This window comes from Orycteropus afer, unplaced genomic scaffold (genome assembly GCF_000298275.1).
Source record: "Orycteropus afer afer isolate SDZICR_OR568_19922 unplaced genomic scaffold, OryAfe1.0 scaffold00001, whole genome shotgun sequence".
Lineage (NCBI taxonomy): Eukaryota > Metazoa > Chordata > Mammalia > Tubulidentata > Orycteropodidae > Orycteropus > Orycteropus afer.
In genome coordinates, this window is record NW_006921588.1 from 32,347,430 (window position 1) to 32,366,899 (window position 19,470).

The 19,470-nt window shown below is 38.4% G+C and overlaps 1 protein-coding gene across 1 annotated transcript in view; it reads left to right on the top strand.

Moving 5' to 3' along the window:
- The window catches only part of ABCB11 (ATP binding cassette subfamily B member 11), a 99,396-nt gene extending 80,610 nt beyond the window's left edge, over positions 1-18,786 (top strand). The window contains exons 22-27 of the mRNA XM_007945836.1: positions 3,745-3,986; positions 6,215-6,371; positions 8,194-8,391; positions 14,802-15,008; positions 17,088-17,234; positions 18,586-18,786. Of these exons, the coding sequence (XP_007944027.1) occupies positions 3,745-3,986; positions 6,215-6,371; positions 8,194-8,391; positions 14,802-15,008; positions 17,088-17,234; positions 18,586-18,786 (1,152 nt within the window). The remainder of the gene's footprint in view (positions 1-3,744; positions 3,987-6,214; positions 6,372-8,193; positions 8,392-14,801; positions 15,009-17,087; positions 17,235-18,585) is intronic.
- The last annotated feature ends 684 nt before the right edge of the window (positions 18,787-19,470 follow it).

Sequence of the window (19,470 nt, forward strand, 5' to 3'; positions counted from 1 at the left end):
AATTAGTAAGATTGAAGGCAAATACCTCAATACTTCTTTGGAAAGCAATCAATCAGAAAAAAGATCAAAACAAAATGAAGCAAGCGTAAGGTTCATGTGGGATACCACCAAAAGGAATAACCTATGTGTAATCAGAATTCCAGAACAGGAAGAGACAAATAAAACCACAGAAAAAAATTGTTGAAGATTTGTTGGAAGAGAATTTTCCAGGTATGATGAAAGATGAGAATATAGCCATTCAAGAAGTCCAATGAATAGACCCCAAGAGAAAATCACCAAGACATAACATCATCAAACTCACCAAAACTGAAGACAAAGAAAGAATCCTGAAGGGAGCACGGGAAAAATGAAAAGTTACCTACCAGGGACAACCAGTAAGACTAAGCTTGGATTTCTTGGCAGAAACCATGCAGGCAAGAAGACAATGGGATGGTATATATAAAACCCTGAAAGAGAAAAATTTCTAACCAACAATTATGTACCCAGCAAAATTGTCCCTCAAATGTGATGGTGAAATTAGGATACTTCCAGATAAGCAGAAATTAAAGGAATTTGTTAAAACCAGACCAACCTTACGAGATGCCAAAGGGAGTCCTTTGGACAGAGAAGCAACATGAGCAAACAAAAACTGATCATTAACACAAATGATGACATAACGCAGAAACCAATCCAGCTGTGGAAGTATCCAAAGTAAATAAGCCAACAAGATTGTAAACAGGGAACTGGAGACATCAATTGGTAAATGAGGACAACTACAAACCAAAAAGAAAAAGGGAAAAAATTGTGTAGTTAGAGAACTTCTAAATGGTAAGGAAGTCAAAACAACTACAAGCTAGAACGGACTGTTCTAAACTTGGGTAGAAAATTATAAATCACAGGGTAACCTCAAAGAAAAATGATAAACCTTCACATCAAAATAAAAAAAAGGACCAGCACAAATTTTTAGCAAATACTAAAACAATAGCAACAAAGGAAGCAATAACGCGATTCATAAACAAGATGAGCTCAGCACAGAAACTTATATGGAACAAAGATATCAAAGAGCTCTGATAGCATAGTGCCTAAGACACTTGACTGCTAACCAGAAGGCTGGCGGTTCAAACCCACCAGCCACTCCTCGGAAGGAAGGAAGGAGGGGTCACTATGAGTTGGGTCCGACTCGATGACACATTTCAACAACAATAACAAAGAAATCAACACCATGAAAAAGCACATAACAAACATGATAGCAATAAATTCATACTTGTTGATAATTACATACATGGCAAGGCACTTACCTCTAAGATTTATTGAAAAGTCCAGCGCCTCAACAACAAAGGAATTAACAATCCAGTAGAAAAATGGGCAGAAGACATGAATAGACACTTCACCAAGGAAGATATTCAGGTGGCCAGCAAATACATGAACAGATGTTCACAATCACTGGCCATCAGAGAGATGCAAATCAAGACAACAATGAGATACCATCTCACCCCAGCACTGATGGCAAGGTTCAATGAGACAGAAAATAACAAATGCTGGTGGGGATGTGGAGAGATTGGGAGTCTCATACATTGCCGGTGGGACCATGAAGTGATACAGCCACTGTGGAAAGCAGCATGGCAATTTCTTAGAAAGCTGGAACTGGAGATACCATTTGACCCAGCAATCCCATTACTAGGTATATATTCTAGAGAGGGGAGAGGTAGGACAGGAACAGGTATATGCATACTCATTTTCATTGCAGCACTATTTACAATAGCAAAAAGATGAGAACAACCTATTTGGCCATCAGTGGAAGAGTGGATGACCAAACTACAGTACATATACACAATGGAATGCTATGCAGCGCTAAAGAATAATGTAAAGTCTGCAAAACACCACATAACATGTATGAACTTTGAGAGCATTATGCTGAGTGAATAAGTCAATCACAGAAGGACAAATATAGTATTAGTTCGTTGTTGTGGAGGTCAAGGAAAGGTTTACATATGGAGGGAAACTTTCTTTGTTGGTTGCCAGGGGTGGGAGGGGAGGGAAGGGAACACTGCAAATAAATAAATAAATAAATAAAAATGCATTGACCCATGTCACTTTAGTTTTGTGTATTTCACTGTACATATTTCAATAAAATGCATTTTAAAAAAAGAAATTACAAAATAAAACAAAACAAAAAAAGAATGTGGCATTGGGATTGGAGGAAAGCTCATTAACAACCTGCAATATGCAGATGACACAACTTTGCTTGCTGAAAGTGAAGAGGATTTGAAACAATTGTTATGAAGATTGAAGACTACAACTATAGCCTTCAGTATGGATTATACCTCAACATAAAGAAAACAAAAGGCTTCACAAATGGGTCAATAAGCAACACCATAATAAATGGAGAAAAGATTGAAGTTGTCAAGGATTTAATTTTACTTGGATCCACAATCAACACCCAAGGAAGCAGCAGTTAAGATATCAAACAATGTATTACATTCCACAAATCTGCTGCAAAAGATCTATTTAAAATGTTAAAGAGAAAAGACAAGCCTGACCCATGCCATGGTATTGTCAATCATCTCATACGCATGTGAAACCTAGACAATGGGTAAGGAAGACTGAAGAAATTGATGCTTTTGAATGACGGTATTAGCAAAGAATATTGAATGTACCATGGACTGCCTGAAGAATGAGCAAATCTGTCTTGGAAGAAGTACAGCCAGAATTCTCCTTGGAAGTGCAGATGACAAGATTTCTTCTCACATACTTTGAACATGTTAACAGGAGGGCTCAGTCCCTGGAGAAAGACATCATACTTGGTAAAGTAGAGGGTCAGCTAAAAAGAGGAAGACATTCAATAAGATAGATTGACACAGTGGCTGCTACACAAGGCTCAAACATAGCAATGACTGGGTGGATGGTGGAAGACCAAGCAGTGTATTATTCTGTTGTACATGTAGTTGCTTTGTGTTGGAAGTGACTCGATGGCACCAAACAACAACAACAGGTGGAAGCCAAAAGGATATATAATCCAAAGGATATATAATCATATATAATGTCCACCATTGTGTCATTTTTTAGGGAAGGACCCTAGTTCAGAAACAATACTTATTTACTACAGAGGGTAGATTCAAAGAAATTCAAATTTACAATATAATCTAAAAGATAAACTTTATATTTAATTTTAAGTTATTTTGTATAATATTTTATCAGATTAAATTTTTAAGAAAACAGAATGTGATATTAAATCATCTTTTCTCTCAGAAGACATATTACAAATTAGATACCATTTCAGACATTTCAAATGGATCAGCAAAGAAATTAAAGAGCTTTCATATGTAACCATCCTGTTTTAGTTGCCACTGAGATGACTCTGACTTATGGCAAACCCATGTGTGCCATAGGGTTTTCAATGGCTGATTTTTCAGAAGTAGATCACCAGGCCTTTCTTCTGAGGTACCCCTGAGTGGACTTAGACCTCCAACCTTTTGGTTAGCAGCTGAATGTGTTAACTGTTCCAAACAGGTACTTTTTCCCTCTTCTCTCTTACATCATAAGTGGAGAAAACAAAGACATTAGAATTAGAGAGAACTTGTATTTAACTGACAAAATGTCTCCTGGTACAGTTGGGTTGATTTCTGGCTACTTCTTTTATGTCCCTATCTCTGATTTGTACTACATTCTACCGTTTGTACCTGTTCCAATCCATGTAGCCATTGAAATGTCATGGAAGGTGTTATCCTTGTCCTGTTATTCCTAAGACTCTTTTTCATTCTTTAGATTGCAAATGAAGCCCTCAGTAACATCCGCACTATTGCTGGCATTGGAAAGGAGAGACAGTTCATTGAAGCATATGAGGCTGAACTGGAGAAGCCATTTAAGACAGCCATTCGAAAGGCAAATGTATATGGCGTCTGTTTTGGCTTTTCCCAATGCATAACATTTATTGCTAATTCTGCTTCCTACCGATATGGAGGTTACTTAATCCTCTATGAAGGACTGCACTTCAGCTATGTGTTCAGGTGAGGACGATGTGGCCAAAGTCATAAAAGTTCAACACTCTAAGGAGGAGTTATTATCATTGTTACCCCATTCTTCACCATCTTCTTGACCATTGAGTTCTATCAGTTAGCTTTTGTTGTTTAACAAACTATCCCAAATTTGATGTCTAAAACAACTGAGGTTAATTATTTCTCAGGATTCTGTGGATTGGCAAGGTAATTCTTCTGAAAGACTCAGTCAGAGTCTGGGTCAGATAAGCTAGGACCTCAGCTGGGGTGCACAAATGGCTGGGAAGTTTGGCCTTCTGTATCACAGGGTCTCTCTAGCAGATGAGTTTCTTCCAATTATATTCTCAGAGTACTGAAGATAACCCCCAATGTACAAGCACTTATCAGGTTTCAGCATGCTTCACATTTTCTATTGTCTCATTGGCCAATGAAAGCCTTATGACCAAGCCCAGATTTAAAGAATGGAGAAAGGTTATTTACCACTTCATGGATGAGAGGAGTGAAAAAGAAATTCTGCAAAGTGGTGCATTTACAATGAGAGGATGAATTACGATGAGCATTTTTACAAACAATCTACCACAGTAGTTAATGCTGGAGAAGAAAACAGAAACCTTTGAATATGATGGCTGATAAAAACAACCAGATATCATCAAGCCAATTTCTACTCATGGTGACCCCATGTGTCAGAGTAGACCTGTGCTTCACAGGGTTTTCAGTGGCTGATATTTTGGAACCAGATCACTAGATCTTTCTTTCAAGGTGTCTCTGGATAAACTCAAACCTCCAACATTTTGGCTAGCAGCAGAGCACCTGAACTGTTTGCAACATCCAGGGATTCCAGATGGTTCATAGAACTATCCGGTTTGAACTCTACTCCTCTTTTGAAAAGAGGGCATGTTTTTCAGCTAACACCTCATCGGTAGAGACAGTAAAGCCCAGTACAAGGGAGTTATATTCCTTTCTTACGGCCAGAATCTGTTCTTCTATAAGATTAGCTTTGAGTCCAGTTTCTTACATTTCTAGAAGTGATAACCTAAGGATGCCAGAGCTCAGAATTCAAGTGTTGGGGGGTTTGGGTGGGGATAGTCTAAGAAAGCCTTGGAGGGCATTAGGAAAAGTAGACCCAATAAGAATCTATTCTTTTGGGTGTCATTCCCAAGCATGAATTTGGCCTCCTTGCCGTCTATGTTTCTTCTAATGCTTCTCTCCCATCCCACTACACCCACCCAATCAGGAGAGTCTCTTTTGTGAATCTTTGCATATTTAAAGTTGCTAGTTCAAACCAGAGATCACAAACTGTTGACTTAGTTTTATTTAGTTGATACAAAATATTTTAAGAAATTGTTTGCCAACATGTAAAAATTGGGAGACTCTGCAGGAAACTTCCAATTTCTGGTTTCTTTTTATAAACTGGAAGGTCTTCCTCTGCCATTTCCTGTTTCATTCCAAGTGTTTTTCATGTCTTTAAGCTCCTGACCAGTCTCCCAGAGACGTTTGAATTCACAACCCCTGATCTAAAACAATTCCTGCTAATAAACTGAGCGGTAGATACACAAAGACCCCTCCCCCCCCATGAGAGGCAGGCCCTCTGTGAACTTTGTGCAGGTGAATGACTCTAGGAGTTTCTCCTTATATCATGGTCTATACAGCAGCAGGACTATCTCACATCATGTTTATCATTCATTTACTCACTCATTCATTTGTTCATTCATTAAATACATATTGAATATAGTTAGGAGCTGGGACACAGAGAAAGGAACAGGTAAACATGTCTTTCTGATGCAGTCTGAAGTAGAAATTATATGCTATGTTTGCCACAGAATTGATGCTTATATCACCAATCATTTTTTAACACATTTATCATAGATTGAGAGAATGCTCTTGTAAGAAAACCACCCAATGTAGTGATTTTTCAAGCCCCTTCTCTTGTTTTCAGAAATCTTGTTTGTGTGTGTGTTAATTTTCTTAATAAGAGGCTATTGTGGCTAAAGCAAGGTTGGGAGGTCTGAGCTACTCTTGTTTAGTCCTCCTCTCACCCTTCTTGCACAGAATACAATTTGAAACTGCTATTATTCCAATCCCCACTTTCCCAGATATGGCTGAGAGAGTGGAAATGATCTATACAAAATTACTCACTTTTTTCTAGTAGAACTAGGGCTAGGATCCCAGCCTCCTGCATCTTAGGTTACTAAACCAACCACACCCCACCCCTCTCTACCTGGGTGTCCATCTGATTGCAGGGTGATCACAGCAGTTGTCCTGAGTGGGACAGCTCTCGGAAGAGCCTCCTCTTACACCCCAAGCTATGCCAAAGCTAAAATATCAGCTGCACGCTTTTTCCAACTGCTGGACCGACAACCCCCAATCAACGTATACAGTGATGCAGGTGAAAAATGGGTAAGTACTATGGTGAAGTAGTGGGAAGGGGTGAGGCGGTTGTGTGTGTGTGTATGTGTGTGTGTCCACAGAGCAGTCATTGGGACTGGTCATATAATTCCACTTAGCTTTTAAATTCCTGCAGTATACAGGTTCATTCATATGCACTTGGAATGGACAAATAGTAGATTTATACTTGTAAAAGACTGAAGTAAAATTACACTAATAATTATTCATAAATTTGACATTTGAATAAGGCAGTGATATCCAATGAATGCTAAATTCCGTATAATATAAAATGCACTTAGTTCCAGAATGAATGAAGCCAGATGTCTTTTGGACTTACCTAGTCACCATGTTTTCTTCTGTGTGTGGGATGCAGAAATAGTGAATTTTCCTCTCCAATGATAGTGATTTGGTTCAAGCTTATCTAGGATCCCATGGTTTACCAGAAAATAAATTTGATCTCAACAGAATATCTTTTCTTGTAATTGATAGTCCTCAGAGGTGGTGTTTTGTTTTTCCTGCCCATTTTTAAAAATCTCAGTAGGTTCAAGAAAACAAAAAACTTAAACCCTAATAAAGCTAAACTAAATTCAGAAATCTTTTAAAATTGGCCAAATGACCCATTTCTCTATCAGCTGTATAAAAGCAAAGTCTCTTTGTAGTCTACTAAATGTCCATTTTAAATAGTTTGCTCATAATTCATATTATTTTTAAGTACACCAATATGCAGTTGAACGTTATTCACTTTTGCACTAAATAGTTCAAGTCTTTAAGTCATTTCAAGTGTAATGCCTTTATTTTAAGTCTTTTCAGTATCAGAGCTGTAGGGGTTTGGGCAGTTGCTGACTTCTATGGTGTGATAATGTCTTGAGCTATTCCCTTCCATTCAAGATGACAAAGAAATCCCCTTAAGTTAAAATGGGAATGAGAGATCCAATTTCTATAATTTCACTGCTCAATGTCCACTTTATACTTGCTGGAATAGGTAATTGAATGCTATTTCATTAAGTTGCTAACTCTATACAGTGTGTTTTGGTAGCACCATGTCTAGTGCTGCCATAACAAAACAAAACAAAACAAAAACTCACAAGTGAGTAATTTTAAAGAACTGAAATTATTTTTCTCACAGTTCAGGAGGCTAGAAGTCTAAATTCAGGGTATGACTCTAGGAGAGTCTTTGTTTACTTGAGCCTACACTAGCGGGCAATCCTTGAGGTTCCTGAGTTTATAGATGCACCTGTCTTGTGTGTCTCTCTTCATACACTGTCTTATCTCTCTGTGTGTGTCTTTGTGTATATTCTTCTCTTTTTATAATTCCCAAAACCCATTGTTCTCAAGTTGATTCCAACTCATAGCAACAGGTTCTACCCTGTAGGACAGGGTAGAACCACCCCATAGAGTTTACAAGGCTTTAATCTTTACAGATGCAAACTGTCACGTCTTTCTTCTGCAGAGCAGCTGTTGTTGTTGTTGTTGTTGTTATGTGCTGTCGCTACTGGGCTTGAACCACCAGCCTTTCAGTTAGCAGCTGAGAGCTTTAACCACTCCACTCCTGGGGTTCTTTTTCTTTACAACTCAGAAGTGATTAAATTTAGGGCCAATCCTACTCTGGTATGATCTCAATATAATAAAAGAAAAACCCTATTTCTAAGCAGTTATCACCTCCACAGGTACAGGGGCCAGGGCTGTAATATGTATTTTAGGGGGATACAATTCAATCCATAACAAATGGTCTTGAAGGTTATCTTAATCAGGGGTTTAAAACTCAGATTTAGGTGCATTGTCTATATTCTAGACCCCAGTAGGAACAAATGTAACTCCAAACTTCCCTCCACAGGATAACTTCCAGGGGAAGATTGACTTTGTTGACTGCAAATTTACATATCCTGCTCGGCCCGATGTACAAGTTCTTAATGGTCTCTCAGTGTCTGTTAATCCAGGGCAGACAATGGCATTTGTTGGAAGCAGTGGGTGTGGCAAGAGCACCAGTATTCAGCTGTTGGAACGTTTCTATGATCCTGACAAAGGGAAGGTGGTAAGCAATGCAAATGCTTTTGTGAATTTTGCTTTCTATAGAATATCTCCAACGGCCAAATTGGTCTTTAGGATTGTGCCTTGCCAGACTCTTTCTAAAGGGCTTGCCTTGTATGCTTACCGCTTGGATGTTTTCCAGTCCCAGTGATTTGCCTGTTGACCTGATTCTACCTCACAGTTTCTAACATCAGATTCTTCCCAGTTCCAGACGGCCAGCTTATCACAGTTAGGCAAAGACAACTGTGCACACTGTGAAGCTGGTCATGAGCGTATTTAACAGAAGCACTCACTTACCCGTAAATGGAGCGGAAAGTGCCGACTAATCAGGAAACTAATGACCAGGAATGGAAAAAGTGGGGGTAATAAGGAAAACAATGATAAATGAGCAAGAAAGGGGACTTAGCATGAAAATCTGAGACCATCTTGATTCAAGAAGCTTAAGATCAAATAAAATAAGGAACTCAAACTGATAGTCATCAGCCGTAAAGCTTTGGCAGGGATATTTGAAAAATGGGTGGATTTTTCTTGTTGTTGCTTATTCTCTAAAGCTTTCCTTTCTTTTCTTTCTTCTTCTTCTTCTTCTTTTTTTTTTTTTTTCCAAGGTAATATATGCTGGTGTTTTTGTTAGGTGCCACTGAGTTGTCTATTTCTCATAGAGACACTATACACAACAGAATGAAATACTGCCTGATCTTGTGCCATCCTCACAATCATTGCTGTTTGAACCCGTTGTTGCAGCTACTGTGTCAGTCCGTATCATTGAGGGTCATGCTCTTTTTTGGTGACCCTCTACCAAGCATGATGTCCTTCTCCTGGGACTAGTCCTTTCTGATAACATGTCTGTGGTGGTTATGTTTGTGTGTCAACTTGGCTAGGCCTGGTTGAATGGCTGGGCAGCTGGATGTAGTATTCCCGGTGATGAGACTGGTAATCAACTCCGTGGTGGAATCTACTGCGAGCAGCTGAGTAGCTGCCTTTGGGATGTGGTCTGCTTCCTGTGTTTAAGGAGAAGCTTTGAGAATGGTCTCTAGCCTATGGCACGCTTAGACCCTGCATGTAGCTGTGTCGTTGCTCAGCAGCCTGCTATGCATGCTCTGCCAACCTTGGGACTTACAATAGATTTAAGTTAATGGCCTGCCATGTGGTTCGGTAATATCAAACCGTGCCTTTTTACTTGTCAACCTTGGGGCTTCTCAGCCTCAGCAGCCAGCAGCTGTCTGAGTGAAGAAATGCCTCCAGCTCCAGTGGACCGGGAGCAGGAGGCAGAACTGGACCCCAAGGTTGAGGGGCTTTCACCCAGTCCCTAGAGCCTGGCACTTTGAACTTGGACTTAAAGCCTCCAAATTGTAAGAATAAACTCCTGTTTGTTAAGGCCATCCCGTTTGTGGTATATTCTTGTCAGTAGCACTAGGTAACAAGAACAATGTCCAAAATATGTGAGACAATGTCTCGCCATCCTCATATTTAAGGAGCCTTCTGGCTATACTTCTTCCAAGACAGATTTGTTCATTCTTCTGGCAGTCCATGGTATTCTCAATATTCTTCACCAGCACTGTAATTCAAATGCATCAATTCTTCACTCTTCCTTAGTCATTGTCTTTCACATGTGCATGAGACACAGCTTTCACATGTGCATGAGACAATTGAAGACACTATGCCTTGGGTCAGGCTGACTTTAGTCACATCTTTAGTGACGTATTTGCCTTTTGACATTTAAAGTGTTTTTAAAAAATATATTTTTGCAGCAGATTTGCCTAATGCAATACATCATTTGATTTCTTCACTGCTCCTTCCACGGGAATTGACTGTGGATCCGAGTAAAACGAAATCCTTGATAATGTCACTCTTTTCTCTGTTTATCATGGTCTTGCTGTTGGCCCAGTTGTGAGGATTTTTGTTTTGTTTATGTTGAGGTGTAATCCATACTGAAGGCTGTAATCTTTGATCTTCATCAGTAGGTGCTTCAAACACTTTTCTTTCAGCAAGCAAGATTGTGTCATCTGTGTATCGCAGAATGTAATCATGGAAAGGATGATAAAGTCAAGTTGTAAAGAAAGTTTTGTAATGAAAAACAACCCCCTGCTCCATCCATCCATCCTCTCACTCAATTTCTCTGTTCAAAGGCAACTATTTTTAAGCACTTCTGTTTTTAGAGCTCCCAGTGATTACATCTCTAAATAATATGCTTATGCTGCTGTTTTATGATTTAACAAATTCAGACTCTATTGACTTATTTCCAAGAGATGAAATTTTAACTTACCCTTATCATCCTCATGTTCCTTTACCCACCTACTTCTAATATAGTTATATCAATATTTTTATTTCCTCTATTTGTAAATTAAACTACTGCACTTCTATTTTTTCCCTCAACCACGGATAATATAATTCCAACTTTCCAAGATGAGAATGTTAACAATCCTACCTTTAGTTTCAACTGTTCCTCCCTGTTTTTAAATCTTAAATTCTTCTTTTTTTTTTTAAATTGTGATTTGGGCGAACGTGTACAGAGCAAATTCACTTTCTATACAGCAGCTCACATATACTTTGTTTCATGACATTGATTGTACCCACAACACAACAGCTCCCCTCCCACTTCCTCCTGATAGTTACCTCTTCCCTGCGTTCATCCCTCCATGCACTCCTGCCCCCTGAGCTGTCTCCTTGTGCATAAACAGCCCTTCTTTCTCCCGTAATTGTTCTCTCCAAGAAGTGTATCTACCTCAGGTAAATGTTCAACTCATATGCCTGTCTTTTATTTGGCTGAAAGCTGCAAGTGTGCGTTCAATTCCAGACCTGAAAGGCAGCTAGGGGCCATAGTCTCAGTGGTTCCACCAGGCTCTATCAGATCTGCAAACCTGTTCCCCACCCCCTCTTTTTTTAAAAATCTTAAATTCTAACAATTAAATTTCTTTACCATCACAAAGAGTAGCACATTATATTTATAACATTAATTATCTTTCATGCACTCACTTCTAAGTTGATCCTAAAATTTAAAAATCAATTAACAGCTTGTATATTATGACTATAAATACATTTCATCCCAGAGTCAAGTAGTGAGCTAGATTAGCATTACATTTTTTTTTCCTGATTGTTTTTCTGACAGACTTTCCTTTTTCTTGCCTTTATAAAATATTTACATTCTTCCAATCTTGCCATCTGTTCTTGAGACCTGCTTCTTTGCCTTATCTCTGCCACCATCTGGATTAATCTGAGCCTGTTGAACAATTACTATCATGTGAGTTTTCTTCAATGTTTACTTGGATTAGATCCATTATTTCCTAATTCCTATGCCTTCATCTTTCTTTGTTTTTACCTTTATTTTCTTGGAGCACATTCAGAAGTAGTTTTCTCAAAAGCGTTCAGAAGCTTAAGTCTGAAAAAGTGGACTTTCTGATTTCCCTGAATACCAAAACCAAAAAAACCAAACTCACTGCCACTGAGTTGGTTCTGACTCATAGCAACCCCTCCAAGGTGGTATCTCTACAGAAGTAGATTGCCCAGTCTTCCTTCCGAGTACTGGCTAGTGGGTTTGAACTGCTAGCCTTCTGGTGAACAGTCAAATGCCTTAGGCACTACGCCACCAGAGCTCCCTGAATAGTAGAAGCTTTATTGTAATGAGGATAGAACTTCTGAATAATGTAATAATGTATATTTTTTTCCTTATAGTGTTTGCTTTTTCCGTTGCCCAGAAAGTATAAACAATCTTAATTTGTTCAAGTCATTTAACATAACCTTTTTCTGAAATTAACTGTCTTTAGGGTCAAATACTTTATAGTAGTATGTTAGACATAGAGTGCTTTTAATATTTGAGAATTCTTAAGTGAAAAACCTTCAATGGTAGATATTCAAGTATCTGTGTTTAATTATCTAACTAAACCATGAGTTTCTTGGAAGCAGAGAGTATGTTTTCTTTTTATAGTGGCCGCACAGACTGCACCTAGCATGGTAATTTTGTAGCTGGTAATTCATTATTCATGTTTGTTGACCAACTAAGTAAGTGAATAAATAAATGTATTCCTTTCTTAACTTGGGTTTATCATCTCAGTTATTTTGAGAATGATGTCAATAACATTAAGGAAAGAAGCTTGATCCTTATATTGTCCACTAACTTTGCATAGAAAATCCCCTTTCATAACATTGGTTTTTAGTAGCTATCTTAGAAATGTATACAAGAAGCTATTATATGAACAAATATAACCTTTAACTACCACATGAAAATAGATAATGGTAAGTGGTAACATTAGGCATCTACACTAAGGACAGAATTTTCCCAGGCCAGCTAAGACAGGAAGACAGGAATAGAAGTTTTGACTTATCATCAGTTCTTGGCAGTTTTGTTGAAGCTACATTCCATGACAACAGACATAGCTTGCCTCTACAAAGGGGAATGGAACTTACTGCAGTTTTTACTAAACCAGATTGTTTCAGAGGATAGAAGAAATTTCAAACAAGAAATAGCAGATGTACTTTGTAATAAAAACAAAAATCCACCTACTCACACATTTACTCCTTCACCTTAGGGATGTGTGTTTTGAGGGGGAATGTGTGGTTAAATTTGTCAAATGAAGATAAAATCTAAGCTAAATAATCAATTTTGCAAGTATCTATTAATCAATAAAAATGAAAATGGCTGCATCTTTTGACACATACTTCTTATAATATGGTGGATATTTTAGTCATCGTGAAGGAAGACACTTGTATCTCTGAACCTTTAAAAGCATGTATGATGGATCAGATATAATTTTTGTTAGAAATGATCATATGAAAAGAAAAAGTAGCAAGACAAACATACTGTTGTTGTTGTTGTTATGTGCCGTCGAGTCAAACCCGACTCATAGCGACCCCTCCTTGGGTTTCCGAGGCAGTATCACTACGGAAGTAGGATTGCCCAATCTTCCTTCCGAGGAGTGGCTGGTGGGTTTGAACCGCCAGCCCTCTGGTTAGCAGGCAAGTGTCTTAGCCACTATGCTACCAGAGCTCCCAGACAAACATACTAGGAGACCCCAATTTAAGAAAAATAGGAACTGGAACAAAGTGCTTAGGTTCTCAATGCTGACCACAGACATTATATATTATTATTAAATACATAGAACTATTACATCAGATTTTTATTAAATCTGATTTATTAAATCACATTCAGCACCTAGATTCTTTCTTTCATTTTTTAAAATCGTCACAGATAATTTAGATTTGTTGGCACCATTCAGAATGACTGTCTTCTCCCCCATGCCTCTAGGATGCAGGAGCACCCACTCATGTACCTGACCTTATCTAACACTAGATGGAACACATGGAGCTACCACCAGCAGTTGTGACTGCCACTGCTACCTAGTGGATCTAACTTTCTAATCCCCCACTGAATCAAATATGTTGCTATTATTATAACAACAACAACAACAGAAAAAAAAAAAAAAAAAACCCAAACTCACTGCCGTTGAGTTTGATCCAACTCATAGCAACCCCTCCTTGGGTTTCTGAAGAAGTATCACTATGGAAGTAGGTTGCCTAATCTTCCTTCTGAGGAGTGGCTGGTAGATTTGAACCACCAGCCTTCTGGTTAGCAGTCAAATGACTTGTGCTTATGTTTACTGAATGCTTGTTGGGCATCAACTGCTATGCCCAGAGCTTTACTAAACCAGTTGCTTTGGAGTTGATTCCAACTCCTGGTGACCCTATGTATGTCAGAGTAGAACTGTGCTCCACCGGGTTGTCAATGGATGAGGTTTTGAAAGTAGATCATCAGGTCTTTCTTCTGAGGTACCTTTGGGTGAACTCAAACTTCCAACCTTTTGGTTAGCAGCTGAGCACTTAAACCTTTTGCACCATGGAGGGATTCTAGAGCTATCTGATCCTCCTAACAATCTGTTGGGTGGCTGCTCTCATCATCATTGTTTTTTAACACATGAAAAAACAGGGATAGAGAGTTTAGTAATCAATCCGAGGAGGGAGTCTGGATGTACTCTTTGACAGCCACATTTGGGAGCCCATGCTCTCAGTCACAAGGGTAAAGTGCTTCGCACTGCCATGCTTTGGTCCATGATGAACTGTTATCCTCATAGAGTACTAAAGTGAAGCAATTCTACATATTGGTAGGGAGTGTACTGCATCAAATATGAGGGGACTTTTAAAAACTAAATCCTGTCCTGAGTGCCTTTTTCATTTGTATTCCCTATAGAGCTACAGCTTGGGAAAATATTAACAAAACCATAGTCTGAACCAGTGTTAACTTTGACATTATTCTTGACAGACCTCACCTTCAAAGGTGAGGTTTTACATTTACTTCCTAGAGCTCTGAGGTTGTTATCACTTAAGCAAAATGAACACCCTACATAGCACTTGACTGTGAAATATGAACTTTCCATAGTGCTAGAATTCTAAGGCATATTACCCTTTTTCTCATCCTGTTGGCAGATGATAGACGGCCATGACACCACAAAGGTAAATATCAAGTTTCTCCGCTCAAACATTGGAATTGTTTCCCAGGAACCTGTGCTGTTTGCCTGCAGCATAGCAGACAACATCAGATATGGAGACAACACCAAAGAAATTCCCATGGAAAAAGTCATAGCAGCCGCAAAGCAGGCTCAGCTGCATGCCTTTGTCATGTCCCTTCCAGAGGTGAGTACCAAGGCACAGTCATTTCCTCTGGAGACGGAGAATGGCAGAGGTAGAATGACCAAAACATCAGGATTGTGACTCAAGGAGGTCGAGGCAACAATGCAGTATATTTCCCAGTGTCTGGGATTGTTTAGACATTTAAGCAAAATAAATGTCTTCTCACTCTACAGTTTTGGAAGGTATTGTATTGTCTGATGCAATGGATGCTTCAGAATTTGTTGCACATAAAACAACCATATTGAACATCAGTTTAGGATAGTGGAAAAAGCCTGAGGTTTGGATCCCAGCTCTGCTACTCACTAGCTGTGTAACTCTGGGATGATTATTTATCTTCTCTGAGATTTGATCTATCTCATCTGCATAAATAAATAAAAATAAAAGAATTAAAATGAAAAAAAATACAGATAATAGTTACATGATGGAAATTGCTGCTGTTAATATTGTCATCATCATTCTTGCACTACTTGGCAGCGTCTCCTATGAGTGGACAGAGTATGCTGCATCTTGGCATGTCTTACTTTGCCATATCCAAGTCCACACTTACTGCCATATCGACTTTATGTTTTTCCATCCCTTAAGAATCTCTCTTGGTGATTGATCACAAGGAAAATTAAGAACTGGAAACTAAATTTTAGGAGCCAAGCATCACTTTTACTTTCTTCACTCTCTTCTTTTGCATATCACAGTGGAATTATTTTTCTTTATAATTGATTATGTTTATAAATTTTCTGGTGTTTGCAATGGGCTTTGTAGTGTTTGTGTTTGTTGTTTTCCCACAAGCTCACAAGTCTTAAACTCTTGGTTTGGTTCCAATCTGGGTAACCTAATCCTCAAACACATGGAAATTACTTTTTGCTGCATACTGAGCTGAAAAGCAAAGTTTTGTGTTCCTTGGAAGATCCATTATTCCACAAATCTTTCTTGAGCACCAACTCATTTTGTGCTAGACATTGGCTTGGAGTTGATTTATTGCCTCTTTCTTATGCAGACTTGTCCATAATATCCTTCTCTAAGGACTTTTTCTCCGTAAGGACAAAGTAGGTTGTCATGAGTCCCATGTGGCTTAGTTGAGAATTTGTCAGGAGGTAAGGAAGGCAGGAGAAGGAAACATCTTGTTGTATGGGGCAGACTAGGGCAGTGGTCACAAAGTATGCAGAACTAGACAAAGCTGGATTTATTTTCTTTCTTTCTTTTTAACTTTTTTTATTGTGACTTGGGTGCAATTTTACAACATAGATTCATTTTACATTCAACAGTTCATATACATTTTAGTGACACTGGTTACAATCCCACAGATTCATGCTTCATTTTCACTACTTATTACTTGCTTTTCTTTGTGCAATTTTCTTACCTCTCTCTTAAGTTTTATCATCTGCAAAGTATAGAGAATATGGTTTTTGTGACTGTTAAATGATAACCCAGCTAGAATAGTTAGCATAATTCTAAGTGCATAGTAAATACTCTATAAATGTTCACTGTATTTTTTTTTTAATGTAGCTATGCTAATCATCTAGCTAGAGACTTTTATAATTTCATCTAAACTTCACAACAAATTTGTGAACTAGGTATTAATGCCTACATTTTTCAGATGAACTTGCAACTCAGAGATATTAAAATAATTTGTTTGTGATCATAGAGCTGGTAAGCAGCAGAGTGGAGAGTCAACCCCAGGCTTGTGTTCCAGGATGAAGCCTTTCCAATTAGGGAATGATCCAAAAAAATCTCTCTAAGGGCCCTTCCATTCCTGAGGTTATCATCATCTTGGAAAGATCTTCCAGACAAGAGTCACTGAGTTGGTCAATTCTTAAATCAGGGGAATTTCATACATCAGGGAAAAAGAAATTGAAAACACAAACTTAACAAAAATTGAAGAGAAGAGGAAATATGGTCCCCTTATTTCCCAACACCAAAGGCCATACACTCCATATTTTCCTTATATTTCTAGGTACATTTGACATCTTTTGTACACTATTCCCAATTTCAGAAACAACAAATGGTTAAATTCACATTGATGTGGGCTCCATTTGGCATAGGAGAAATGGATGTCTCTGGTTCTCAAATATACCATACTTCTTCCAGAAATATGAAACTAATGTTGGCGCTCAGGGGTCTCAGCTCTCTCGAGGGGAGAAACAGCGCATTGCTATTGCCCGGGCCATCCTACGAAATCCTAAAATCTTGCTACTAGATGAAGCCACTTCTGCTTTGGACACAGAAAGTGAAAAGGTACATATTGATTTTCTAAAGTCTTAGATTATTAGGTTGGGCAATCTACTTCTGTAGTGATACTGCCTCGGAAACCCAAGGAGGGGTCGCTATGTGTCAGGTCCGACTCAACGGCACATAACAGCAACAGATCATTATAAGTGATCTTTGTGTGTAAGATTTGTCCTTATGAAAAATGGCACTATTTTCAATTTTCTGATTCATTAACAGTAGAAATTGGCAGTACTTTGTGGAATCAAAAGACAATAATCTAGAGAAAGTGATTTAAAATGCAACTGCTTGAAATAAAAATTCTTAAACTTTAAGCATTATTGTTCAGATTCTTTGGGCCATCAATTGATCCAACCCAAGAAAGTCATGAACAGATAATGTGCCAACTACAGTCCTCCTGTGAGTTTTTCGTTTGTTTGTTTGTTTGTTTTCCCTTTGAGGAGAAATGCTAGTATTTTAACCTTCATAGTCATTGTCATATATCGGGATTCGGGCTAATTTTTAATGACCTTTCAAGGGAAAATAATTATCTTTCTAAAGAAAGATAAATATAGTAAAATAATTCTTAGGTTATCTGTTAGACACTTTCTATTTTATAGTTCTAAAGTTATGTGGCAGAGCACATGGGCAGCACAGAATACAAAAAAGGATGTATCTGATGTTCAGCACACATAAAAGGAGATGCAATTGTGCAAAGGACAATTATGAAATTTAACATTAAATAATTAGCACCTTGAAAACCGATAGTACATTTTGTAAAAAAAAAAAACCATAATGTCCTCAGTGAAGAATAGACTAGGATTGACCAATTAACTGTTAGTTTACATGGCCTCCTTGGTTTCATTTCAGCAAATTAGACCACCATGTATTGTAAAATTACATAGTGACCTCGCAGTTGGTTTATTCTTACTGAAATTTCTCAGCCTGTGGACTATAATTTAAATCATTGATGCATCACATTCAGGAAATGCTTGCTTAATCCTCTCTCTTCTATAGTTTTTGAGTTTACCTCTGTGTGTTGCACTATGAACGTCCTGGGTGGTGCAAACAATTTGTACTTGACCACTATCTTGACTTGGTGGTTTGAACTCAACCAGCAGCACCACAGAAGAAAGGCCTGACAATCTGCTTCTGTGATGATTATAGCCAAGAAAACTCTATGGAGCATTCCACTCTGTAATATATGTCAATATAATTGAGTCAATACAATTGACTGTATGGCAATGGGTTTCGATGTGTTTTTTTGTTTTTGTATTTTTAATAGCACTGTAACTCAGATGGTGTTAAACTTAACTCTTGTGATGGAAAGCTGGCAGATAATCATGTACCTTTGCAGCAACTGTCTATCTTCTCTTTGCAGACCGTGCAAGTTGCCCTGGACAAAGCCAGAGAGGGGCGGACCTGCATTGTCATTGCCCATCGCTTGTCCACCATCCAGAACTCAGATATCATTGCTGTCATGTCACAGGGTGTGGTGATTGAAAAGGGGACCCATGAAGAACTGATGGCCCAGAAAGGAGCCTACTACAGTCTAGTCACCACAGGAGCCCCTATCAGTTGACCTGACTCAAGAGAGTCATGGACAGATAATGCACCAACTATAGGACTCTTTTGGGTCTGTTCATTTTTCCCTTTAAGGAGAAATGCTGACTATTTTACTTTCATACATTATCATATATTGGGATTCAGGCTAATTTTTAATGACCTTCAATAATGATTCCATTTTAGAAGCCCATATATAGAAAATGAAAGAAAATAACATCAGTGTGAGTGAAAATCCAGTGAGAAACTATTGGTCAACCATCACCCAGTACTTTCTCTATGTGGGAAACTAGTTGCCAACATGTCCACTCTGACTGATGATGACCTCTTTTGTGTCAGAGTAAAACTGTGATCCCTAGGGTTTTCAATGGTGGATTTTTTGGGATATAGATCACCAGGCTTTTCTTCTGAGGCACCTTTGGGTGAACTCGAACTTCCAGTCTTTCAGTTAATAGCTATGTGCATTAACTGTTTGCACCACTCAGGGTGCTCTGTCTGCAGGATCCAGTCCCAATTACTACATGGGAATTTGTGACGTACCATAGTGTAAATAAGGCTTTGAATTTCTCATGGGCAGAGGTCTGTCTTTTACATTTTTGAATACTTAGTTTATATAGTGGCCAATGTTTGTTGAATTGAGCCAAAGTTGTATATGAAAAAGAAAAACTGATGATATTTCTTGACTACAGTTTTCTTTGCATGT